General features: G+C 50.5%; 1 protein-coding gene across 2 annotated transcripts; it reads right to left on the bottom strand.

Annotated features, from left to right (window-relative positions):
* Positions 1 to 143: 143 nt before the first annotated feature.
* ARID3B (AT-rich interaction domain 3B) lies at positions 144 to 27,157 on the bottom strand. Of its 2 annotated transcripts, none has more exons than XM_015872684.3 (9): positions 27,044 to 27,157; positions 24,107 to 24,774; positions 16,688 to 16,759; positions 15,617 to 15,689; positions 5,917 to 6,100; positions 5,300 to 5,559; positions 4,911 to 5,168; positions 3,745 to 3,852; positions 144 to 3,233 (listed from the first exon to the last, which is right to left on the bottom strand). In XM_015872684.3, exons 2-9 carry the CDS (start codon positions 24,683 to 24,685, stop codon positions 3,085 to 3,087), a joined length of 1,683 nt encoding a protein of 560 aa, XP_015728170.1. In that variant the 5' UTR covers positions 24,686 to 24,774; positions 27,044 to 27,157; the 3' UTR covers positions 144 to 3,084. The 2 variants fall into 2 exon arrangements, with proteins under 2 accessions (XP_015728170.1, XP_015728171.1); XM_015872685.3 differs by having other exon boundaries at positions 3,745 to 3,849.
* Positions 27,158 to 27,335: the final 178 nt, after the last annotated feature.

Genomic DNA, 27,335 nt, shown 5'->3' with positions numbered 1-27,335 from the left:
CCGCTTCCGCCGCTTGCCCCGCCCACCCCTCCGCGCCGCTCTATCCGCCCGTCTCTATGATCCGGAGGTTGACCCCTTGCTGGAGCTGCTCCATCACAGAGATGATCCCCGACCCCCCCCAAAAAGAGGCTGTGGGCTCAGTGTGAAGAGGTAGAAGTTTATTGGAATATAAACATTCAGATAACGTGTTAAGATAGAAAACAAAAACAAAACAACCAACCCAACAACAACATATACAGACACTTGTTGGAAGGAGACGTTTGAGGTATTTATCCACCGCCTACGCTATCACATCTCTTTAGTTATTTAAATAGGTAAAACGAGTAGCAGGGCTGCTGCCTTTGTGTGGTGAGAACATCCTGAGCCAGCGCTGGATCCCAATGCAGCCCTATGGCTGCACCAGCCCGTACTCCCACCCCATAGCGGCTCCCAGAGCAGCCATAGGTACCTTCTCACCTTTATTCTCTATATGTTTCTTATTTGGCTGCTCGTCGTTATTATCGCTGTGTTTGGAGTTGGAAGAGAAAATGAGACGCACTGCAAAGCGGAACGGCTTCACCCTGGGCACAGTCCAACCCGCAGTACCAATAACCCTGAGTACTCTACAATCAACCCAACGCGCTGAGTGAAATGAATGGGAGTCAATGGGGGGCTCAGCCCCCACCCGGCTCCTCCTCCGCCCTCCCTCTGCTGCTGGTTTCTATCACCCCGTCCCCATTGCCTGGCAGCTCAGTAGGTGACCCGGACACACAAGTGCCAGCATCAAAGCCAGGCATGGGGAAGGAAGGGTCAACTCTTCACAGTCTGAACGGCCGGGGCCCCTCATTGGGACCCCGGTATTGATGCAGCTTATTTAACTGAGGTATCTGTTACGCATCCCGACTTGTTTCTTTCCCTGAATCGGATACAAAACAATCTGTTTTTAGTCCCTGTCTAGTTCCAGTCTAGTTGTGTTAAAGCTTATCGACGTTAATACTCTCGTAGTGTCCGAGCTGTTATAGCAGTTCAGTGATTCGAGTGCCTTTCTGTGCAAGAGAACACAACGTTAGCACGTGATACATCAGCAAACCCACCCATTACTGACCTCTGCTCCCCAGGACCAGAGGGGAAATAAAAAGAACAAGGAAAAGCAAAGTCCCCCAGTCCCCAAACAGCCCCCAAAGCCACCCCCACCTCCAACAGAATGAACCCCAAAGGAAAAGAGAACCGACATGGAAAGAGAAAGAGGGGTCTGTGGGGTGAGTAACAGCAGCAGCTCCACACCAACCCCAGGCCACTGTGCTCCCAGCACTGCCTCCCTCCCTGCCCCCCCCATACCCATGTCCACTTGAGCCCTGACTGCACATGGAGGACCCTGCATGTGGTTTATACAAGGGCTGAGATCAGCCCTGTCGCCTGAGCTGCAGGTTGGGGGGAAGGAAAGCTGAGGTGGCACCATGTGTGCTGCCAACAGGCTGCTGCTCTGCCCCCTACAAGACTGAAGGGTCAGAAAGCAACAGGTATCGGGCACGTCTGTAGTGTAAGCAGGGCTTTGTGAAGCACACACAGATCATGGGATACCTACAACTGAAACAGGGACTTGGAGGCAGCCTGGTGTCCAACATGAAGGACAGGACCCCTAACTCAGCTGTTATTTGCACCCTCCTTCCCTACCTCTACCTGTCCTGTGTGACCTGGGGCAGGGCTGTCTCCTTGCTAACCTAAAAGATGGGGAAGCCACTGCTCCATTGCTCTGATGTTTCTGTCTTTGGTGCTACGATTCAAAAGAAATTGAACACAAATGTCAGCAAAACACCCAACAAAACAACAACCAACCAAGCAAGCAATAAGATATGCCAACACTTCCTGAAGAGGTTAAAAAACAACCCAAAAACAAACAAACAAACGACCCCCCTCCCCCCTCCCCTCCCTCCCAACTTCCCCCTTCCCAAACAATAAGTACATATCTGAGGTATTTCATCTGCTCAAAAAACCTGACTGGGGCCTGAAGGATGGAAAGGACGTCACCAGGGCAGGGATGGTGCTCGGGTTTGGTCTGAGGGCTGGAGAATGTGTGGGGCAGAAGCTGATGGGCAGCCCCTGCTTGCTTTAATGGGCTGGAAGGGATGAGGGTGAGGAAGGGTTCGATTCTGTTTCCTCTGCTTCCCTGTAAGAGCATCTTGGCTGATGGAGATGGGTTTTCTTTCTGCTTTCAGCCTGAAGGGGGATGTGGAGAGCACCCTCCGGCCCCAGGAAGCCCAGATTGAGCTGTTTGTGTCCAGGGGAGCAAAGGATCAGAGCCAAATGAAGGTGAGGCTGGGGGGAATGTCAGCAGGATGAGTTTCTCAAGGAGACCCAGGCGAGGTTAAGGGCGTTTAAAAACCGGCTGAGAGCCTGAAAAAGGCAACAACAGGAGGGAAGGGGACAGCACCAGCCAGCGGGATGAGGCAGCTGATGGAGAGGGATTTCTGTCTATGGGTCAAGAGCAGTGGTGAGAAGGTCCTTCCCGGGTAGCCAAGAGCTCAGAGGGGGAAGGAGGCTCATTGCATCTCTGGGGCTCCACGAGCAAGGACTGTGCGGCCCAAGGGGGGGGACAGATGAGCACTGGACCGTAACAGAGCCATGGGAGGAGCGGGGTGAGGCAGCCTGCTGGCTGTCCCGATTGTCAACACACTGAGCCATGCTGTGGCTCGAGGAGAACCCCGTTTCCCTGCCCCGATGGCGGCTCTTTCCACCTGCCTTGGTGACGTCTCAGCCATCTCCTCCACCCGCCGATCCCTGATTGAACAACGCCAGGTGTAACCCCCCCCCCCATCCACACAGCAAACCCCGGTAGGAGGAGGAGGAGGAAGGAAACAGAAGTGAAAGGGAGGAAGAAAAGGGGAGAACAAATAAAAAGGCTGAGCAAACGGGCGATGAAGAAAGAACTCGCTGGCATGGAAAGGTTTCAGCATTATCATCATCATCATCTTGCCGTTGGCCAACCACGAAGCAGGTTCCTTGAGATGAGGTAATCTGTGCGACTCCATCCCGGCTCGCTCCCCGCCACGAGCAGAGAGGAAGAGCTGCCGGAGGCCAGTGTGAGACAGCAAGCTCAGCCGTCCATCAGAGAGACCAGCTAGTGGAGGGCTCTGCGCTGGGGGTTCCCCGCGATGAGGTAGGGCTGGGGGAGCAGTGGGAGCTGCTGCTGCTGCTGCAGGAGCTCTGGGAGCCTGCGAGGAGGTGGACAACTGGCTTCTGGGCAAAGAGCACGCCTGCAGGGCACAGGAAGGGAAGAGTCAGAGGGGGTGATGGAGCAGAGGGTGGCTGCATCCTCATAGAAAAAGGCCAGTGGGCTTGGAGACAGATCAGAGCATCAACGAGGCTAACAGTCCTTCCTTGTAAGCTGGACTTACATCAGAGACTTATAGTATCACAGAATGGCCTGGGTTGCAAAGGACCACATTGGTCATCCAGATCCAACCCCCTGCTATGTGCAGGGCCACCAGCCAGCAGACCAGGCTGCCCAGAGCCACGTCCAGCCTGGCCTTGAATGCCTGCAGGGATGGGGCACCCACAGCCTCCTTGGGCAACCTGTTCCAGTGCGTCACCTAGCACCAAAACAAGAGAAAAACTCAATCTCCTGTTGTCATTTCTAAGCTGGACAAGCTGTGTGCAGTGCTCTGGACAATAAGTGGCCCTGGGGCCGTGCCCACCCTCCCCACATCTTACTGGGCACCCCCAGCCCGGCTGCCCGCCCCCCCATAAGGAGCAGTTCCTTCTCACCAGCATAAATTGTGCCGTTAATCTCCACCGACATGTTAATGCTCCCGATGCCATTAGGGGACAAATTCAGTGCCGCCGCCGCTGCTGCTGCCGAGTCAGGTTTGTCTTCTTTCAAGAACAGAAACACAGAGTTAAGAGAGTAAGAAGGCAGCCGTCCCATTTCCAGAGCTGACCCAAGGAACACACAGCCCTCCTGTTGTCCCTCTGATGAGGAAACCCCCACGTGATGCATTACAAAGTTGTCAATGTGTTGATGTGTGACTGTGCATGCAGCCACATAACAGAGGTGGTAACTCCACCAATGGATCCTGCTGAGGGCTCAGCCCTCAGCCTCTGTTTGTAGAGACCAAAACTAGCATCCAGATTTAGGAAGCTTGGGGTGAAATGAAGGTGTCTTCATCAAGCATTGCTAGCAAAGGCCTCCAGAACCGCTTCCCTTCCTGCCCTGTGCATTGCCTGACTTGCCTGGCCTTGTGTTTTCATCTCACTGTACAATTAATAGGGGAACCCAGACCTTTAATTTGAATGGATCAAAAGCTTCAGAGGAAACAGCTGTTGGAACTGAAATCTTCTGAGGTTTTGCTGCCCAGTGAAGTGCAGCCCCCGGGACAGGTAAGGCAACCAGGGCATTTAATGAGCTTTTGAAGCCACTCTATAACAGTATTGATTCCGTCAATGTGACCTTTACGGGGTGACTCCCCTTTCACAAAGCATTTCAGGAGCGCATTTCCCAGGCCATGAATGCTGCTTATATCTGACCTCCTAACCCAGCCTTGCCACCGAGTTCTTTGCCTGCAGGCTGTGAGCAGAGCTGCAGCAGATGTTGGCAGCAATCACCTGACTTTCTAAAAGCTCTGGGATGCGTAGGGCCCCCTGCAGATACACAAGAGCTTCGTGGCCTCCTCATCACACCTACCAATGGGATTCCTAAAAGCCAGGCAGCTCTCCCCCTTAGCTGCCACCTGCACTGATAAAGCTGTCACCCCTGGGATCAATTAAAAGGCTTCCTGATGAGGAAATTCATCCCCTGCAGCACAGTGCTGGCACGAGGCTCAGATGAGGAATGAAGAAACAGGCTTCAAACAGCAGAGCGCTGCTGAGGACAGCTCAGCCAGCACCAGCTGAACCTGGCAGCTCCTCACAGCACACCCACAGGAGCACCTTACCCTTGCCATTGATTTTGATCTTCATGGGGATCTGCCGTGCCATGCTGAAGAGGTTGCGCTGCAGAGCCTGCTGGACCAGCCGCTGCTCCTCCTCCGTCATCCGCGACACCTTCTTCTCTGGTGGCTCCCCAGCCTCCAGCCTCTCTCTCAGCTGCTCCAAGGTGGCTGTTCTTGCTGCCACCGTGGCCTGCTGGCTAGCCAAGGTCACTGGCACAGCGATACGATTTGGCATTGACACGGTTAAGGGCACACCGTCACCTAGGAAAGGAAAGAGTCACTTAGATCCTAAAGCAGGACTCACTTGCAGGCCCAGGTTGCAAAGGACCTCAAAGGACCTCAGGGAAGAGCAGGCTGCCCAGTTTTGCTGCTGCACCTCTCACCCCGCTGACCTTTTCTGACAGCTGCTGCTGGAGACACACGTGGATTGCTGGTCCCGCTGCCTGGCGCGACGCCGATGATGGGGAAGCGGATCTTTGGGGGAGACAGGAGGGAAGGAGGCCCCGAGGCTGTGGGTGAGTAGCTGAACAACGAGGAGCTGTAGCTGGGTCGTCTGCCTTCCCTCCTGTTGCCATCGATGGCGGCCTGAAGCTCAGCAGGAGAACTGAGGGATTTCTTCTCGCATTCGTAGGCATAGAGGTACTTCATATACCTGCGAGAGAGGTGGGCACAGGGAAAGTCAAGCAGGTTTCTCACCACACCACAGAAGGGAAGACTTTCAGATGAAGGTGCTGTGCAGACGTGGAGTCTTTGTCTGCAGGGCTTGGTGTGATAAGGGACACGTGGTTGGGGCCTGAGGCACAGCTCTGATAGCTTCCACTTGACCTTGTGCTTTAGGGAAGCACATAGTTACATACTGCAGCACCCAGAATCATCCCAAAAGCTTTTACAACTGACATAGTATATAAAATTATCAGTTAGGGCTTGGATCATAATGCAACCTCAGCTTCCATTTTGCATTGCCCACCTCCTGCTCCAACCTCTCTGCTGTCAGACCCTCCAGACTTACTGGGTTCGAAGCGTGAACGCGGCACTGGTGATGGAGGTGGGCAGATTAAGGCCTTTGGTGATCTCCCTCCAGATCTTCTTATTGATGATTTCCACCAACCCTCCCTTCTCGGTCACCAGTTTGTAAAGCATGTAGAGATCCAGGATCTGCTTTGCCATGATGGGGATCCTGTTGATGGGAGTTCCTGCAGGGAACAAAACAAGGAGCAGGAGAGAAAATGAGGTTGAGAAGCCTGGCAGGTCGGCTATCGATCTTCTTTCTAATAGGAAATTCAGGCAACTCTATTTGTAGCTTGACTCGAGGCCTCTCTATGGGCGAGTAAATGAGGCAGAGAAGTGTAGCTACATGGCATGTCCTTTTCATGAAAACCCCTTCCTGTAGGCAAAAGCAATTAACAGACAAATAATAACCCGCAGCTAAGAGCAGCTTCTAAAATGGAAGAGGGGAAGCAGGGACCATTCAATCCTAGCGGCGAGGGAGCAGCCCAGAGGAATCATTTGTTATGAGCTCCCAGGGCTATCTCAGATCAAATCTGAATAGCTGGTGCTCAGGAAGGGGCTGAGCCTGCAGGCAGCTCGAGCTGCTCATGCACTGGGATTCTGCTCCTTCACCCCCACTATGTGCTGTGGGGCAGAGCGATAGGAAAGGGGACGTGACACCCAGCATGCACAAGTGTTTCGCTGCAGGTTCTTCCCTGTACCAGCTCTGGATGTGTGACCCATGGCAGCCAACACAGCTGTGGGAGCCCTGCTTGTTGCATGGCAGCGATATGGGCAGTGCTGTGGAGCATCGTGCTCACATACACCCACCAAGTCCCCATCAACGTGACCCTCCCCATCTGCACCCAAAGGCTCCATGGAGGTCACAGCGCTGAGATTTAGGCAAGGAGAGGAAGAGGGAGAAACGCTGATGTAGCAATGTCCTCTTCCTCTGCGTAGGAAATAGTGTCCTGGATCAAAGAGCAGCCCACCCGAGGTCAGCATCCTGCTGCCACAACGGTCAGCACGGCAGCGCCGTAATGGACAATTATGGGATGCCCAACCCACAGGGGAGGCTTTTGCCACCGCTCATCAGCCAACAGTCAGATAATGCCCCGGAGCAGAGCGGTTTATGGCCCTTATAAATGGGTTTTATTCGGTTTAGTGAGAAGGAGCTCAGCTAAGCTCTGCAGATGTCCTCATTAGACACGTAAGTGTAATTTCTGTTCTTTTTGAAGCCCATTACGTGTCAGCTCACGGCACCGATTCCCACAGGTTAACGAGATGCTGGATTAAAGGCAAACTTCTGCAGCTTTAAAGGGCAGCCCTCAATCTCACTAAGACATCGGCTCTGCAAGACAACATAAAGAGCAACCCGGCCAAGCTGGCCTGCAAGCTCCCTTACTTCACATCTCTCGCATCCTCTTTTATTTGCCTTCTGTCTAAACAATCCCCTCCCTGTGCACGAAGCAAACGTCCATAAACCGCATCAGATCCTCTTCCTGCATTTCAAATCCCCTCTCCCTGGGGGAGGGAGGCCATTTCCCAGTTGTTTAGATGCAGTCTGGCTCCATCCAGCCTGGCCAAAACATCAGCCTGAGCGAATGCAATCCTTGCTTGGCTTTGCTTTCCCCTCTGCCTCCATTTTGTCTCCCTCCGTGTGTTAAAGGGAAGATTACGGGTCTGGTAGCAGTGTCATTTCAGACACGTAGAAGGCTGGAAGCGATCATGTTACCAGCCTGAAGTTATCACTCATCAGCTGAGCCGCAGGAACCGGTCACACCCAGCCCACCCCAAAGGCAAGAGCAGGGAAGTGTTTATTTTCAAGGGCTCCAGGAGGAGCTGGGAGCAGTTCTGCCACCTCCACAGCCCCCTCCGTCAGCACTTCAGTGTATCTGCCCCGGCAAGATATGGCTGGGGGCACAAGGCTTAGCATTGCTGGGGGCTGAGACCATTCCCCTCAGCAACCCCATGCTGCTTAGAGCCACCCAATGCAATGTAAGGAATGGCGTTAGCTGCTCCAGAAGGGACTTTCATCCTTCTCTCCTTGGACAGCGAGCAGATGGGGAGTGAAAGAGAAGGCCCAGCTGGAAGGCTCCTCAGGCAAGCGGGCTGCTAACACAGAAGAATAATGAAATATTTCCTTCTAAACATAATATATTTATCCTAAACACAGCTTTACTCTTTTCTGGACCTCCTCCCCCTTCGACACCTGGAAATACATAAGAAATGCATCCAAACTCTCCTGTGATACGGACAGTATATTATTATACCAGTGGGAAATAAAGGCTTACATGTATTTGCACAGCTTGCTCGCCACCAGGGCTGGACCAGCAAGCAGAGGTGACCCCTGAGCCTCATGTTACCACCCCTACAGCACCCTCCCTTCCTGAGGTTGGCGTCTTAATAGGACCCACAGGGTGAAGAAGTGCCCTGGGGTTTAATCAGTGGCTTTGTAAGCTAAACTAGAACCTACACGCTTATTTTTGTTGCTCTAGTTTTCCTCCTTCTAAAGGATTTAACAGCAGGGACAGAACTTACATCTTTCCCTGTTATACACGGAGATACAGCCGCCTTCCTCCTGTGCTTTCCTCCAGGATGAGGCCACTTTGAGAAACACCCTCCGGCCCGGGACGAGCAAGCAAAGCATTATTTGTATCTTAAGACCTCACAAATGAACTGTACCCCTCACCAACTTGGTACGTTCCATAGGATCCGAGTGCAAAAGCTGCCTGCAGAGCCCCCTCCCCTCCTGCAGCCCCCTCTGAGAAGGAGCGAGGCGATAAAGTCTTTATTGGAAACCCCCGGTGCTCTAACAGGAAAGGCTGAAAAACAAGTATCATGGGATGAGGGGATGCTGAAGGCGAGCGGATCCTTTCACAGGCGGCTGCGAGGCTTGTCAGGGGCCATGATGGATTACTGTCATCTGGCAGCATCAGGATTAATGATCGGGAGGTCAGAGGGGAGAATTCCAAAGGGAAAGGTCAGCAGCCGGGGGCACAGCATAAGACTTGTTGCCTTTTGATGGCAAACTCATTTTACTGTACTTTCCAGCTTCCCTCCATCCTGTTGGCTCTCAGCAATGCTGTGCACACCAGCAGCTCAGCTCGACCAGAGGCTGAGGATGACGACCAGCTCTTCTGCTCACAGTTCTCCTGGCAAACAGCCTTCTTTCCTTTAAGCACAACCCGGTCACATGAGCATGGGGAACCCCTGGAAGGGGCTGGGAGAAAGACAGTGCTGCCACTGGAAAAGGGCTGATAGGCAGCTGATGTGCATGGAAGACCTCGAGAAGAGAAGCTCCAGGACAGGTGTACCTGCTCCGCTGGGCTTAAAGCTGCTGGAGATGAGACAGCCCCAGGGTAAGAGGCTGCTGCCTCCAGACAAGTGCTCTGCTAACATAAAGGGCTACAGAGAGGGCAAAATGCCCAACACTGGAAGGAAAAGGAGGAATCATCCCATAGGGGCTGGGTTTTCTGAAAGGAAAGGCAGCTGTAACTACCATTTGGATTTCTGGACTAAAGAGTTTCCCTGGAGGAAGCCTGACTGTAGCTATAAACATCTCTGTCCTTCAAGGGAAATAAGCAGTCCCTCCTGCCAAGCTGTTTCACCCCTTTCAAAAGCTGCCTCTGTTTCAGGCAGACATAACAGAAGCCTACAGGGTGTATATGGACAGGCTTGAATGTCCCCTATGTCTCCTATGCTCGACAGGCTGAAGGGGAACCTGATTTTCACCTTCCAGGAGCTCTTTAGGAAGAGACAGAAGAAGTTAAGCCCTGGATAATCTCCAAGTGACTATTCTGACATCTTTGAGCACAGAATAAGTGAGGAAAAGGTGCTGAGCAGTCAGTATGTGTGGGCTCTGCTCTGCTGACAGCTACAGCCCAGCACTGGGCTTGGCCTTCCCTTTTATCTACAAGGACCTCCATGCCACACTGATGCATTCCTCACCTACCCAAGCTGGCTTTGGGCGATGGTGATGTTAAAAGGAAACTGTCACCTGAGCTGGGTTGAACTGGATGATCTCAGAGATCTTTTCCAACCTTGCTGGTTCTATGATGCTAACAGGTTCACAGAATAAGTCCCCCCTCCTCCATTGAGGAGCCATGCCCACTTACAGGGAGTTCCCCGTCATCAAGCAGCCTAAGCCGTGACTTGTTCTGCACACAGGAGACAAAGAGCAGTTAATTATACCCAGCCTGAAGCAGAACTTCTTCAATCACCTCCTGCTTTTTTTTGTTTTCTCCTATCCAATTTACTAGGTAAAGAATGAAGGAGGCAAGACTCAAATATTTATACAGCAGAGCAACATCTGAAGTGTATTTTAGAGCAAAGAAGTGAACATGCACAGAGAATAGGCACATTAAAGCAATAACCTATATCGGTAAGGAGAGAGCTACTGCTTCCAGCTTCCTGTCTCCCAAAGCAATTTACAGTAACCAAATCCTGAACCAAAGCTGACTGCTTCCATGCAAAGCTGCTGCTTCAGCCACCCTCTGTTCCCTTGCCTCAAAGTTCTATTTGTTGCTTTGAGCCCATCCTAATGGTTAACCCAGAGCGAAAATAAAAAGGAAAGGGCATACACAGAAGGGAAATGAGCTCCCCCTGCCCATGCCACGCCGATCTAATCTCTCCCCCCTGTTCATGGCATTTCCACAGCGGGCATTCACACCTCCCAGTGGGAATGTCACCACCTGATCTGCAAGCCTGCAGACCATTAGACACTGCTATCAAAGCGGGAGCCAGGATAGAGGGTAATTAATCATGTTCTATTTGACAGGAGGCCCACTTCTTATCTGCACCCCTCGAAACACCATCAGTTTCTGCTTCCCTCCTCAATAAGTGAGGCTGACAGCAGCCCCTTATCAGATTTCAGCTGCCGAACTGGAGGCAGCTTAACTGGCATCCCATGCCCCCGTTCTATTCGCCAAGGCTCCGGCCACATTAACCTTCCCCACTTCTCCAGCCCAAAGCTGTGATCCCACAGAGATTTGTGCTCCTGTGCTGAGCACGGCTGCTACTGGCACAGCTGGCTCCAATCTAGCTGCTATCACATATTTCTTCCCCAGATGGTGCACAGCTATGGTGGTGGCTTTGAACCACATAGACAAACTCATCCAGGTAGAGAGGAGTTACAATAGGGGGGTGGGGAGGGACTGGGTCAGCCAGTCAAAAACGGGAGCATCTTCACACCAAGCAGACCCACCTTCCATCCAGCTGGGTATCTACAGGATCATCTTTTCTGTGCTGAAACGCCTCTGCTGGTCAACTGCTCCAGTTCATCAATCACTGGAGAAACAGGCTGTCAGATTTAGGGGGGAGGCCAGGAACACCCAGAATAAAGTACCCATGTACAGACGAGCTTTGGGAGTATGGGATTTGAGACACAAACATGCAGCCTTTGAGATGCCGGAGAAACGTGTTACAGTTTGACATCTCAATCTTAAAGGGAAGGAGGAACACCTTTGGCTCTGCCCTTCAGCTCTACAGGGACAGGGATTTGGAGATCCCCAAAGGGCCAGCGCTGCAGCAGGCTGACATCAGGTTAACAAGCTGCAGGAAGAGTCATGCCAACCAACAACAGTCTACCACTTCAAATAGAATCAATGTCTTAGCACATAAAACACAGAAGAGGAGAGATGAGAAGCTTCTTATGAGAAGCTTTTTACAAATCCTAAGTTATCCCAAATTTTCCTCAGGTCAGCTCCCCCAAAACAGCTTAAGAAACATTTAGATGTTGTACCGAGCTTTAATGAGGAAATACTGATGGTGGGTGAATAATAGGACTGGATGATCTTGGAGGCTTGTTCCAACCTTGGTGACTCTATGGAGTCACCTGGCATCCTGAGGCTGGTGAGCTGGGTATTCCCTACAGAGGTCTTCTATACGCTGCAGAAGAATTTAAACTAAATCACCAGTTCCCCCCTCAAACTCAAGGAAAAGGTCCTTTAAATGATGCACAGAACAGATTTAGCCACACACATATACAAGAAGGGTCTGGCCCGGTTGATTTGGAGCATTCAGAACAGAGCTGTGCTGAAGAATGGCTCAGGCAGCAGCTGTCGCAGCTGGGTTTGGTGCAGTGCATCGAGTGAGAATTTTCCACTGCAGAACATCAGCTGCTATTTAGGGAAGCGTTTTGCTGTGGCTCAGCACTAAAGCAGGTAGCGTGAAGAAAGGAGGCTGAGAATTGATGTCTATTGACGTCTCATTTACGGAACTACATCGCTTAATTCGGATTCCAAAATATCTCCAGAGGATGAAAAGAAGCAGCCTGCAAAATTGAATCAGTGGAGCGAAGAGAATTCCCTGGGCAAACATTTCATAAACTCCACTTGGCCTAGAGATAAAAGAATCCATCAGTAAATGCTTTTGTCAATAGCCTGGATTTGTCATATTTCCACATCTAAGATGTGCGACGCAGCACACAACAGCAGGAAAACATTAAAACCACGCGGCTGGATTCACAAAGCCCCTTCTATGTATATCCACAACTGAATGGTCAAACCATCCGGGAAAAGCAAGGTCATGCAGGAACCTTGAACAAAATTGGTTGGAGCTGCACAATCGGAGCCCGTTTTACGAGGTCCTCACAAAGGCAGTGCTTCAAAATGAACAATAAGGGAGCCCTTCCCTAAGCGCACCAGGGCGTGCAGTGAGGTCCCTTCCCCAAACCTATTCTCAAGTGGAGTTAACTCATATGAGCAGCACTGATTGATGGATCCAGGCATGAAGTCCCACTGCTCTGCTTCCCTCCTGCTCAGCTCAGCTATAGGTGTGTGCACAGCCCTTCAATACCTGGGGACAGAACGCAGCCTGCTATGTATCACAGCACTGATGTCTATGTTTTTCTGCTCCTCATCTCACCTTTTATCACAAAGACGAGCCAAAAATTAGCTCTGGGGTAGATTCACTGGGTAAGAAAAGCCTGAAAGTGCTTTTCCATCTTTCACTCCAGTCAGACCTGAGCACACCAGCCCACGTGGCTGTTTGGTGTATACGTTTACCCAACCCTCCACAGCACAATCATTCCTTTTGGAGGGCTCTGCTATGGGAGAATATGTTTGATGTGCCAAGGGACCAGTGCCCAAAGCTGGTTTTGCATTGGAAACATTCAGATTCACAACATGTTTCATATCATGTGCATTTCAATAGCAACCTTAAGCAGAGAAGACTGGAGAACACAAGGTTACCTTGAATTACTGTAAGGGATGCTGTATACTCATGTTCCAGAGTCAGAACTTGACAACCTTCTTTACCAGTTCATTTCAGATTCATTTATGATACAGAAATGTTGTAAAGCGATCAGCCATGGAGGAGGGAAGCTAATGCTGAAGTTGCTTATCCCCACCTGAGGACATTTGGCCTTCAGTGTGAGGCTGCAGAAGAGCTGAAGAGGGGGAATGTGGAGGCACTGATGCAGCCCCTCATCCCACCAAGCTGCACCTCCTCACCCCCACTGCCCCTGCAATCCCAGGCAGGGGGAGGCCCATGCACCTCGGCACACAACAGCAACAAAGGAAGAGTTACAGCTCCCCTCCCATCTCCCTCTTCCATCATTATTGCTGCTGAAGGGCCATTTTATCACTTGCAGCTGTGGTCATTCAGCGACAACCTGCTGTGCTCAGAGGCAGATGAGACCTGCACATTTGATCTGCATTAAGCCTGTTTCATGGCTTCGCTTTTTCACCTAACATTCCAAACAGCAGCACCAACAACCAAACCTTTTCATCCCTCCAGCTACTTGGGAGCTTCTGAAACCCACCATTTATCTTCCAGGTCAGCACCAGCTAGTGATCCAACTGCCCTTTTCCATCAGCCCCAAACAAGAGGCTGGCAGAACCCCTAACTTTGCACCAGCAGCATTTATTAGCAGAGCTGCTTTCAGACACAAGGTGCAAATAAAGCAGCTCTTCACACATACAAGCTAAGAAACACAGCACTTTGCTCTCGGGTGCAATGAGGCCTCAGCATTACCCACTTTGGAGGGCTCTCACAACAAGGCAGCTGTTCAGCCTGGTTTGTTTTAGGATGCTTGCTTGGCATGTAAAGGGAGGGCAAGAGAAATTAAAGTCTGAATGGCACCATGGGATAACTTTGCTGTAAAATCCTCCAGATTTCTGAATGCAGCAGAATACAGGCTCACTCCCTGCAATATGTCCAGACTGGGTCTCTCCCCCCACGGGTGGTGCGGCTCTTATGTCTCATTTCCAGCTCTCTCACTGGAGAGAAAACAAGGGAGCTTCCAGAAAACAAATACACTTAGAAATGCCCAGATGATTAAAAGCTCAACTCCTCCAGCAACCAGCTGGTGACAAGCTCAGCCCCTGCAATGGGAAGGTGTCAATTATGAATAATTCAAAGGTAATAGGAAGGAGATACTGAAGTATTAAGCAGATTTCTCTCTGGGCATCTGGTGGTTTCTATTGCCATTGTCATACCCTTCAGATTGTCTTGTATGTCAGTCATCCCAGCCCTTACATTAATACGTGAGCTCAGGTTAACATTTGCAAGCGAACTAATTAAGCCTGGTTATGGCTGTGCAGCCAGAAACATCACCAAAACTCATCTCCAAGTATTCAATGACTTGGAAGCAAAACCTCCATAAGCTTTATGGAACAAGGAAATTCAGGAAGGTCAGCTGTCAGCTCCGGCCATGCCAGGAGAGGAGGATGTGGGTATGAAGAGCACTTGCCTGGATCTCCCCTTGGGATAACCCTTCTGCTTGGGTTCTAGCCATCTACAAAAGGGGATGCAACCAAAGATACAGGCTTCAAAAGACCAACTGACTCCAGCGCAGTGTCAGATAATGGCTTTGCCTGCTCTTCACACTTAGCTCCCAAACTCAGAATCTTTTTGAAAACAATAAAATGGACCATTACACAATTAAGTGCTTTGTGTCAAGAGAAATCTTGGTTGGACGAGTTTGACTGGCTCAGCACGTTTGGAGAGGTGAAGGAAACAGCACCATAAAGGATTGACCAGAAATTCAGACAGAGGCGATGGACGTTTCCCTATGGGCCCTTTGTTTTATACCATACCTTTATGTGTTTCTATTAAGAATACTTTGTAATGAGGGAACTTTGATATCTAGAGGGTAGGAAGACTTAAGATAGCTCAGCTGAGCTGTTTCACACATACACTGCCATCCGTGGAACTGGGAGAGATGCAAGGTGCTGACACCATCAAAAGGAATGTGAGAACTTCTTTGAACAGTTTGCTCCTGCACTCAGTTACACAGGTTTACTACATGGGAAACTGACACGTTGTGAATCTAAAGGAAAACTTGGCTTTATCTTCTTATTTCCCTTCCCAGGCCTCAGATTGTGAACTCTATATGGTGTGTGAATGCCTTCATGCTCAGCTTCCGTGCACTGAAGGAGAATATGAGATGTGTGACAGCGCCACCTGATTCTGTGTCACCCCTTACTCTGAAGGGGAGATGAGAGAATTCTCAGTGCTACTCAGTTCTTGTCAAATCAGGCTTTTTATACCTTTGGTATTACGTAGCATTGATGGAAGAGAAACAGCATCTGTGAAATGGCAAATGAATTCTTTCCTACCGAGCTCATGATCTTCCAAAGTAAATATCTCAAGGTCCTGGCCTTCCATCTGCAGGTTGAGGGGCTGGATTTGCTCTCTCAAATGCAGGAGGCAAGAATTCAAACTGCAGCAGTAATCCCTGTTTTTACCGTATCGAGTTCATAGGAAAGCTCACTCACCCCTCTTCTGCATGAAGATGAAGAGGTCATCCAGGAACTCTTTCCGTTCAGGGTCGCTATCCAGTTCATAAAGCTGTTGGGGGGGAAATAAAAATGGAGGCACAATCCACAAGGAGACAGATAAAGCAACCACATCAGTGGTTCTGGGGGAACAACAGGCAACCACAGGCAAGGAAGGATAGAGCTCTATTGGAACTAGTAACGCCTGGCAGAAAAAGCTCCTCTGAAATAAGCCAGAAAGCCTCAGTATGAATAATCACTTTGGCACCACTTTGCTGCAGAAATAATATTAGCAAAGCCTTCAAGACCCCAAGTGCTTCCATCAGCTCCTTAGGAAGCTTATTGCACATGAGAGGTGCTGCTTGCTGGCATTATCAGCCAGGTTTTCAGAAGGGGAAGGTACAAGCATCATCTCATGCACAGAAAATCTACTGTTCTCTTATGGGGCCACAAGGTGACAAGCTGGAAGGGCTGTGGTCAGTATTGCTGAGAGGATATCACACAAGATAGAGGACAACACTGTAAAAAAAAAACACATTTAATTCCTCCTTTGCACAACTCCATGTGTTTATTTGCTGGTTGTAGCTACTTTTGTGGAGCAGATCAACAGAAGAGCAAAGACTCACTGCGGAAAAATGTATTTCAGCCCCATCTATGTATTTCAGCTCATCTAGCCCCAGAAAGGGGCTCTGTGGGTTCATCTCCTGTGCAGCGTTATGCTGAGCTCTGGGAAGAAAACACACTGCTGTATTTGCAGAGCAATTAACTGCACCCTTTCAGAAAGCCAGCTCAGTTCCAAATGAATTCCTCGAGCCGATGTGACACATTGCTGCCACATTCAGCTCTATTACCACAGTGCTAATCAGGCTCAAGAAACAGAATACTCTTCCCTCCAACCAGAGAAAGCATTGGCTGAGATTTTAAGGGTTAGAAGCACAGTCATAAAGGCTGAACTCAAACTACATTCCAGTGACCGGAGGCAAACTAGCTCAGCTCTGCAGGCTTTATGAGCAAGGAACAGCTCCCCCCCATCCCTTCCTCCCTCCCCCAGGTCCCCACGATCAGACTGACCTTGGCAAAGTCTCGTGAAATTTCTCTTCCTCGGCATCCATCACCTTCATCATTCCAGGTCACATTGCCGTTCTGGGGAGGGGGGAGAAAGGAATGAAAGGTTGAAAGAGCAGCTTGGGAAAAGCTTTGTGGACTTCAAATGTGCATTTATGGGCATGAGTGTATGCAAAGGCAGGTAGAGGCTGAGATGTGGAAAGTGGCAGGTGCTTTGCTGAGCAAACACCGAGCAGAGGCACTGCTTTGGCTCTCCATGTCCATCAGTGCACAAAGCCTCCAATGAAAGACACAGGTGTTAGCCAGCTATCCCTGCTCACACAGGGCTCTCCTGCCTTCTGTCAGCCACGTGTCACAGAATTGCCCCATGTCATGCTCGGAGATGCCCTTCTGGCCTCCTCTTGCTTGCCTACAAAGCAAAAAGCTGAGCATGCCAGAGAGAAGGAGGGAAATAACACAGTGGGAACCACTTCTTCCCATCCCATACCCTTAATTCTGGAAGCCCCAAATCCAGACTTTTCACATAGAAATGGTGATCTAGCTTTGCTGGGTTAAGCTTCATTCTTCTTAGGCATTACAAGGATTACTCTAGTTAGGCTTGTTTTGCTTGGTAATTCATCATCACCCTGAAACCACAGCCAGGGCAGGAGACCAGCAGAGGAAGGCTCAGGCGATACAGCAGGACTAAGAATGTAAGAAGGATCCTGAAAGCTGTACAAGCAGCTTTAAACAATAAACTTCACATAGTATGTGCACCAAAGCCCCCCCTGAGGGAAGAGCGTGGCCAATTCCACCCAGCAAAGTGGCTTATCCTGTCCTCTGGCCTGATACATGCACAGATCCTGAAGTGGAGAAGAAGCCAGAGGTTCCAGCATAAAAATGCAGGTAAATGGCATGGGTGGCCCAATACCTGAAATCTTGGGAGTCATCTGGTTGTGACACGTACATTGAATTAGAAAGATGAATGGCTCTTGTCAAGGCCAGGCAAAGCCACATCTCCCCCCCTTCAAAACACACTGCAATGAGCTGCCCTAATGCCTGCTGATTTAGTTTGAGCCAGTAATTCCTGCTGGAAAGTCAATTATCCAGCGAGTCCCATCAACTGAAAGATATTTAATGGGGGATTATTGCCACTTCTGTTATGTCAGCTGTTTATTACAGCGGATCAATTCCCAACCCTCTCTAGGAAGAGATCTGAGGACCGGTTTTGTTCACGGGAGGATTCATCTGGGTGTCCTTTGCAAGCAGAGATTAAAAACACCAGGTTTGCTTTGCTAATTATGGTGACATCCAGCTGCTCCTAAAACCCCACTGCCTTAACAAACCCATAGTAAGAGAAGAGATGAGCCAGCTTCAGCAGGCAGAAGTAACTGGGCATCCCCAGCTTTATGGGATCTAAGACTGAGCTGCTCTCTTCTCAAGCACGTAATGTGGGCACACATTCACAGGGCAAACCCACTTGTAGTGCTAAAGGAGTGCTCCAAGAAGCCAAACTCTTGTTTTCATTGGGCCCTCAACTCATGCTGAGAGCTTATTCCGCTACATTTAGGATGGGGACGGAGAAGGGAAAGGGAGCTTAAAGGAGACAATTCCCTGCCACGACTGGGTTTGAACTTGGTGGTATTTCACAACTATCTATGGGGCTTTATTTTGCTTGTTTGCTTTGAAGAACAGGTTATTAGAATAAGCCACAGGTGTTAAGTGCTGATACACAAAACGCCCCCTTACTTTCTGCATCCACGCTGTGAGGGGCTTGAGAGCACAGACTAATGCTCATCACCAGCTAACTAGTGAAAGGAGCTTAAAGCCAACCAAAGCCATCCGTGTTTTGCCATATGCCCTAAAATTGGTTGAGATGGATATCACCTGGCATGACACGGAGTGAAGCGAGGTGAGACAGGGCAGACAGCATTAGCATTTCCTCTTGTGACAGCTGGGACGGTTTGAAGGCAGGTTGCTGCCCCACGTTAAGCCATAAGGAGAGATAAGGAGGGAGCTTCTAACTCAGCCTGACATCAATCAGCATGGAAACAAGCTGGATGCCACTATCAAAGATCCCAAATATCAGCAGGGGTTGGGATAGGGACTCGAGGACAACCATGCATGTCAACCCCTCCAGAGCCATGGGAAGGTTCAGATGCAAGAGGGCATCTGTATAAAGGAGCATAAAACACATTTTGCAACAGAGCCCAGAGGAAGCTTTGATATCACGCTTCACCCAGGAAAGCAAAGTTGCCCTTCAGCGAGCAGCTCTTCTCTGTAGGAGCAGCAGGAACAGGAGAAATCAATATATCCTCATAAGTCATTAAAAGACCTTTGTATAAGTCAGGCCATAGTAGCAGGAAGGAAAAAAACACTGCTCGGAGAGGCAGGTTGTTCTCTGGGGAGAGCCCTGCCCCTCCATGCACTGCTTCGCATGGAGGGAATGTGCTGATGTTTGACAAACGGCCGTTTCCATTGCAGCTGTGTCATGGCAGGCAGGATCCATCCCGAGTTTCTTGCAGGTAAAGGCAGCAGGAGCAGCCGTGGTGCCCTGAGTTTGCTGTCCTCACTGAGCACCCTGTGCACAGAGCTGGTTTGAGGCCACGCAGAGCTCCCCAAGAGGCTGCAGCCCTGCCTTCAAAAGCAATTATATCTACAGCTATTTTAGGATTACTCCCCAACCACCTGGAATATCTTATTAGAGGGAAGCTCAGATGTCCGGAGCAATTTTGGTTTCCAATCCCACATTCAAAAGCCAGGTTTAACCCCTTCCTCTAATGCAAGAGCTACTGAGTTGGATGAAATGAGAGCAACAAACACTCTCCCACTCTTCCCAAAAGTCCTCCTGCACCTCCCCTGCTGCAGACCTGAGGTCCCAACACTGCTCTCAGGACAGAGATCTGCTGAAATATCCACTTAGGGACCAGGCAAAACGTGGTAGGGGGAAAAAGAAAGCCCCTCCCCTACCCCTTGGGTTAACTGAAAGCATTGAGTGGATGAAAAGGTACAGGGGCAGCAATTTGAGGATTATCAGGGAATCCACTGAAATTCCTTTTGTGGGCAGAGTTAAGCCTTAGGAAGTGAAACAGATGCTGTTATAAAGCAAACTGTTGTACTACAAAACGCTGATAAGATCAGGACCACTGCCCTGAGCTGCAAGTTCTCAAGCATGGAGAACCAGGGAGTAATTACTGTGGACATGGGCTGCCTGGTAAAGCCCGGCTGCAATTGGAACAAGCCCTTCCCACTGCTAATAACAGAGCTCAATTCAATATCTCCAGCTTCAGAGATTGCTTTAGAAACCATTTTAGTGATTCCAGGAACGGCAGGGAGGATGGGAAAACACGGAAAGACAAAGAAAGAATGGAGTGAAGTGAACAATCCCTTGCAAAACAGGAATTCACTTCCTCATCGGAAAGGAAAAGTCAGGCTCTTTGTGAACGATTCCTATTCATAAACACTGGGAGGAATTAACTAAAACCAAAGGGACAAGAAGAGCTGCTCAGTGTGATTGACATGGCCCAAGGAAGAGAGATTCTCACTGCCACCAGAGATTCTCAGGTTTGCCTTGAAGTGAGAAAACAGGAGTACAACACACTTGAACTCATTCCACCTACTGGCTTCAGTGCTAGCTTGGATATCTATAAATTGGCTCTGAAGGAGACAAGCTGCAACTATTCCTAAAGATAAATTTAGTGCATGAACAGATCCTAAAATGAGCCATATTGTCCCCAGGATAGAAATGAGCTCCTTACTCTGCTGCCAGATATAGCACAGCTGCTGCTGTGCATCGCAGCCTTGATGAATGCCATAGAACTGTCCTGTGTGGTGAAGGTTTGGGGTAATGCCCTGATGCCTCATGCAAGCTGCTCATCAGCTGCTGCCAGCAATGGAGAAGGCATGGGATGCCTTTTCCCACTTACCTGCCCATTGAAGCAAGACTGCACCTCTTTCAAGTCTCTCCCCTTGAGTCAAGCTTGGTGGGTACGATCAGCAATTGACTCCTGGATTTCTACACAGAGAGGAAACATCCCTGCACACAACACACCTCCTGAGCTCAGCTCCCCACAAAAGCAGCCACCAAAGTCTCAGCACCTTTAGCCTGGGGTCAGGACAAGCCCAGGAGCTGTTTCTCTACAGCACTTCAAACAGGCACACGAGACTCCTTTCTAAGGCTGGCTATAGTATATTCCCCCTTGATTTATGCACACAGCTCCATGTTTGGTTTCTTGCTTGTTAACATTTAACTTCGTCTGCTATTGAAGCGGACTCCATCCACGCCACCATAGAAAAGCACAGCGACCCACATCAATGAATATCCCAGATCACCAAGACATACACTGTCTGAGATTCAAATTCTCTGCTCCTGGACCTTCATCCCCTCTGGATTAATGAGTATCTCCTGAGCAAGACCTCGATACGCACAACACTTGAGGCGCATAGTTAAGGTGATGGAATCTCAGCCACTCGTTCATTCCTAGAGCCTAGAGCAAAAAGCCAAGTAATTATTTTAAGCTGACTTATCTTAATAAACACCGTGACCTCTGTAAAAGTTTAGGTCAGGATTTTCAGGAGTGACCGGTGAGTTCTGAAACCCGAACACGAGCCAACCCTACAAAGAAACTCACTGCTCAGAAAACCAGCGACTTGCTCTGCAGCTACTTACCTTGCTGCATTTAAGGAGGCGTGAAATATCAGCTGATGCCTCAAAACCTCGGCTTTGTTTTTACATCCAGCAAAGGAATGCAGGTACTAATGTGCATGCTCTAATAGCAGCCTTGCAAAATTACCCATGCCGGTGCTGCACACCAGCCCCAGGTGGAAAGGAGTTGGAACAAGCAGCATAGATACAGAGGCCTTGGTCCTGCCTTGCTCTCCAGGGTAACCAGAGCCACTGTCAAGCAATGCGAGAGCCTGCGGGATGAGGACCCCCACCCCACCATCTGCTACAAGCAACATTTGCACCCGCGAAATTAAAAGCTCATTTTTCTTCATGGATAGACAACATCCCCAGCACCATTTGGAGGAGGGTCGGAGCTGGGTCTGTGCTAACTTAGAGTAGGATAAGGAGGGAGCTGAGCACACCCCCTGCTCAGCTTTCCGGACTGCAACTCCCGGACAAGCAGCTCCACTCCCTCGTTGTTTTGTGCTGCTGGGATTCCCACCGCCCCTGTGTCATAAGCTGAGCCAGCTCTTTTGTCTGCAGGCTTGTTCTACAATTATTTACTTGGCTGTCCGGGACTGAATAGAGCTTGACTTCAGCCCTCTGCTGCTTTCCACACCATCCAGGCAGTCTCAGCCTGATGCACTCTTCTCCAGCACATGACTTTTAGGAGAACAATTCCCACTTAGAAGTAGCAGCAGAAGCAACTTTCACTTCACGGCAAACAACAGCCATTAAGCACATCACAAACACTCCCAGGGCAGGTCCAGCTGGTGCAGCACACCCTGACTGGCCATTAGCCTTCAGCCTCAGCACAAAACAATTCAGGAATCAAGGCTGCCAAGGCAGCCCCCCTACCCGCTCATCCCTCCCCCCTCTCTGATCCCATATACTGCAGTTAAATTTTTACTCCATGGTATGCAGACTCCACTGGTGAATGCAAACAAGTTGATCTGCAATATTTACCCTACTCAAGGTGAATCTACTTCACCAGCATCATTAATGCTGCCAGCCTCAATGCAGTGCACTGAGCGTGCCTGCAGTGCCTCAATAACTCAGTCAGGTCCGGGAACACTTGCCTTGCTGGCCCCAGCAGAAGGATGTGATGTTAAGTTTTGCTTCCTTTGCGTGCCTTGGCTTCCATATAAAGCGGTCTGAAATCAGAGCCATGCAAGCTACAATCCACTACCAAAACGCTGTTACTTGAATGCTACAGAACTGGGCCAAAGCGGCCGCCCCAGGATCAGCTCACAGTGCATCAGTCGTATACAGGCTGCTTGGCCAATATTGTTTTGCTGTTCCACATCTGCTAAGGGCAGATGTAGTGTGCATAGAGTCATCTGTCTTCCTGAACAGGGCAGGCAAACTAGGAGCCAAGCCCATCCTCTACAACTCACAGGACCCTCACAAGACAGGCAAGCAGTACAACAAAGCACAATGACATTACTTGTTGGCACCCACCACGCCAGCAGTAAAAACAGCCACGAACCAATTCCAAGTTTATCTTTCAGACAGATCCCCTAAAACCCAAAGTCCTGCCCACCCTCCTCCGCCCAGAGCTCCAAAAGAGGAAGCTTTTGTCAGCCATTACAATCCTGCAGATTCTGAAGCAGTTTCTGCAGCAACTGGCCGCCCTCATTTCCCTACAACAGAGCAAACAAACTCCTCTTTCAGAGCAGCTCTTCAAGACAACGTGGCAGCAGCTGGGTGCCTGCTGCACCCTGAGAGCCAGGACAGCTCAGCCAGCATTGCCTTGCAGGCACCAGTGCCCTTCAACTGCCACACACACCCACGTTGTTACAGCAAACCAACAGAGGTTGGTGAGAGCAGCTAAGCAGGAACCCACAGGCTGCAGAAAGTGGAGTGGGGAGAAGCAGCAAAGCTCAGGGAGGGCTTTAGCAGCCTCTTCTTAAAGCCATGGCACTGTAAAACAGATCTTGTGTGTGAGTGACCAGCATCAAGCTTCCAAATGTTTCCAGCCACCGACAAGCAGCTTCAGCCCCTATACTTCACCGCGTTTCCAAGAGGGGAACAGAAGAAAAGCAGATCCCTTTTTGTCCATACAAGGTTTCTTAGCTCGGATTTGAAGCAAAAACCCAGCTCTGTGCACACTCAGCTTCACAAATGGGACTTAATTCTCCTTCCTCCATGTATTTGATTTAAATCATGCAAGTCCTGTGGTTCCATTTCAAATACAGGCTGGAAATGTCTCTGGTGAGGCAAGTTAGCTCTGTAAAAACACACCACCTAAACACTGTATTAACTGACATACCCTTTTTTCTAACAAAGAAAAGAATTATTGATCTCTTTCTTGCTACCCATAAGACAACACTAGCCAGAAATCCAGCTGAAGTCACCACATCAGATCTTACACAAAGGGGTGATACTAAGTGTAGGTGAAATATCTTGAATAGCCTGTATACAACCAGAATAAACAGCACCAGTCCCATTCGGAATGACACAGCAGAAGTGATACAGAAGATAAAGGAGAGAAAAATCACAATCCTCCCTCCACCTGTCCACACAGTTTCTTATAGATTCGGGCTGATCTATTATTAGCTATCAGTGTCTGTAAAGCCAGACGAGCACTTGAGATCTCTCTTTATGAGAGAAAACCCAGAAAAGAGCACCAGAGAAGTCCACATGTGCTCAGTTCTTGCCTCTTTCTAAGGCTATTTCCAAACAGCCATCACTTGTAACAGGCTACAGGCTACAGAAACGCCCAGTCTGACTGCACACAGCCACTCTTAATTCAGAAAGAAACAAAATTAAGCACCGACCTGTTTGAGCTGCTCATCCAATCTCCAGTTCTGGCGTCCAGACGGGGAGCCGGCATATGGCTGCTTAGTAGTGTCCTTACCCTGTTCTTCCTTGCCCTGCTGTCCCCTCTGGTGCCCTGAGGCAGGAAGAGAATTGGAGGTAGAGGCCACTCTTTGGTTGTGGTGGGCAACTTTGGGAGCGTGAAAATATTTCAGAGCAGAGCAAGATTCTTTTCCAGTCACATCAGCACCGTCCTCAAGATCTCCTCCTTCCAACCCGGCTTCCTCTTCCTCCTCATCTTCCTCCTCTTCCTCATCCTCTTCTTCCTCTTCAGGCTCTGAATTCATGCTGCTCTGATCGAAAGCCCGCGTGGCCCCGGCTGCGGGTGGGCCTCTGGCCAAAGGACCGACAGCGGAGCCGCCTGTTGCCCTGCCAGATGTGGCCGCCAGCACGGCCTGCTGCACGGCCAGCTGCTGCGTGTAGAGCAGCTGGGCTTCTCTCATCTGCCTCTGCTGTCTCTCCCTGGAATCCATCTGCAGAGGAGCCTGCTGCTTCTGCTGCTGCTTCTGCAGCTGCTCGACCACAGCTTCCAGCTTCATCCCGCAGTTTGCATGGCTGGGAAAAGAGGGGGGTGGCTTTGGCTTTATCACGACGGGTTCAAGCCCCGACCTTGGGAGATTGGCAGAATCTGAAAGATAGACAAATATTTGTCCGTATGAATATAAAATGCTTTCATCTTTTTTCCCCAGGAAGAGGATAAATAGAGTGCAAAGCCAATACTCTTTCCTGTGCAGGAGACCGTGAAACAATCAGCTTCATGTTTAACAGCCCTCAGGCTCCAACTTGCATTCAATTTTCAGACTGTTTAATTGTATTTTCAAGCTGAACACATTTGCTATAACCTCACTTTCGTATACCCCAAAGACAACAGCTGAAAATGCCTCGTCCCCATCCTGGGGAGCTCATTTACTGTCAGAATCCTCCCGTGTTAAGCTATTGCTTTTGAAATAGTGGGTTTAACCGTAGGGTTTGCTTCTCCTGAAAACACTACCTTAAAAGGAGATAGTTGGGGTGATAATCTTGACCATATTTCTATTAAGAAACGTGCAAGCCCATTGCATACCACTCATCTCTAAATGCCTTTATTTCACTACTTTACTACATTCTCAATGCTCCTAATGTCTTAACTGCTGTTTTTTGCCACTGCTTTTCCTAAGGAGAGTGAGAAAAGAGTGAAGGAGAGATCGCTGCAGCCTGAAACACAGCGAAGCACAGAGCAGCTCCTGCCCCCACTTACAGAGCTGCCCCCTGAGCCCTTCCAATGGTTTCCCTTTGATTTCCCCAGCCAAAGGACCCCCAAAGCACACACAGATCCCTGTTGTGAGGCAGCACTTAGGCTGCTCTTGGACAAACAGCACCAAAACACGGCACAGCTCTGCTCTCCAGCTCCCAGCGAGATGACTACGCCTTTATCACCCAACACTGGGAGCAGCCCCTGCCTGCAGGACCTGCTGACAAAGACGGTCTTGCTTAGCTTCTGCTTTTTTTAATGTAAGAAGATGCTCAAGCCGATCTCCCTCGCTGCCCTTCAAGGTTCACGGGTATCAAAATACAGCCGGGTGGGAGAAACAAAGGCAGGCAAACCACAAACAAGCCAGGCAGCCTCCTGGCCACCTCCCCCATCCATGCACTGTTTACAACCAGCACCGACTCAGACCAACCCAAATCAAGCACCTGAGAAAGCAACTGCTCTGCTAACATCCATTTTCAAATCGGTTCTATTTCTTCCTAAAACAAATCCCCCAGCAGACGCCTATTTAGAAGAGGAAGCTTCCATCCTCACTTAACTTCAGGGCTTCTCCCAGACGCTGTGAGCGATCTCCTTGTGCAAAGTGCTTCTTTGCTCAACTCTTTCATCCCTGTGCTACCCAGCAGCTCGTCACCAGCATGAAAAACCTCCTCTTTTTTTATCTCACTCAATCATACGACAGCTTGCGAGTGCAACAACAGAGAGTGGATTAGCAGTCAGCAGCAACAAGGCATTACCTGGCAGCTGAATGCAACCTCAGGTTTCTCAGGCACAATGCAGCACCTGGCCCAACCCCACGCTCGTCTCCAGCAAAGCCACCAGGCGCATGTTGCAAGAGGAACCATAAAGGGGGGTGCAGCCTCATGGTAACGAGTGAGGCGAGCAAACACAGCTCGGGTGCAGCACGCCCTGGTATGCGGCCGCCCTGAGCGTCCCCGACCTGTGACAGGTTGGAGCAAGATTTATGCAGAAATAAGGGCTCGGAACACTGCACCAACCTCGGGAGCTGGAGGCTGGATGGGGAAACACGCCCTAAGCAAGCAGCTAAGTTACAGGGGGAAACAGGAGGCTTTAAGGCGAGAGGGAGACGCGGATCGGGTGCTATATAATGGGGAGGAAGCCGGGGAGGGCTGCGGCGTGGCAGCACCGCGAGCTTTCACGCCCCATTTGCGGCTATTTACCGACTTCCCGGCGCTCCGCCGGCCGAGGTGGGGGGGTCTGATTATCAGGCCCCGACACGCCGCCCTTTGTAAGGGGGCAATAGGAGCTCTTTAACTCCATCCCCTCCTCAGAGCGTCCCAACCAACCTCTACCAACAAAGCTGGGGCGGCACAACGAGCCCCGGGCACCTCAAAGCCCGGATCCCAACCCCTCAAAGCACCGATTGGGGCCGGGACGGAGCGGCCCACAGCCCCTGTTCCCCCCCACAGCCCCTGTTCCCCCCCACAGCCCCTGCTCCCCCCCACAGCCCCTGCTCCCCCCCACAGCCCCTGCTCCCCCCCCCACAGCCCCTGCTCCCCCCCCCACAGCCCTTCACACCACAACGGCCGCTGCCCTCCACCCCCGTACCCCCATTACCGGCCTCAGAACGGCCCTAACCGCCCCCCTCCCAGCTCAGAGCCTCCTGGCGAGGCTCGGTGCCCGTTACCTGCGGCAGGCCCCTGGTATCTGTGCGGTGATTGCCGGCCCGCTGTGCTGGCTCTGCCCGCAGCTCAGCCCGCAGCTCGGCCGCTGCCCGCCCCGGGCCGCCCCGCCTCAGCCCGGCCGGAAACGGCGCGAGGGGGGGGCGGGGCCAAGTACCGGAAGTAACGCCTCACTTCCGGGTACGGGCCCAGAGACAGAAAGGAAGGGCGAAGCCGGAAGTGGAGAGAAAGAGGCGGGAGGGAAAGGAGATAACGTTAGCCAATTGGAATGGAGAATTGGGAATTCACTTCCGGTTC

The sequence above is a fragment of the Coturnix japonica genome, chromosome 14, assembly GCF_054131305.1.
Source record: "Coturnix japonica strain WE chromosome 14, WE-NBRP24, whole genome shotgun sequence".
NCBI classification, from domain to species: domain Eukaryota; kingdom Metazoa; phylum Chordata; class Aves; order Galliformes; family Phasianidae; genus Coturnix; species Coturnix japonica.
The sequence above is the reverse complement of the archived record's forward strand: the minus strand, read 5'-3'. Positions and strand labels throughout refer to the sequence as shown.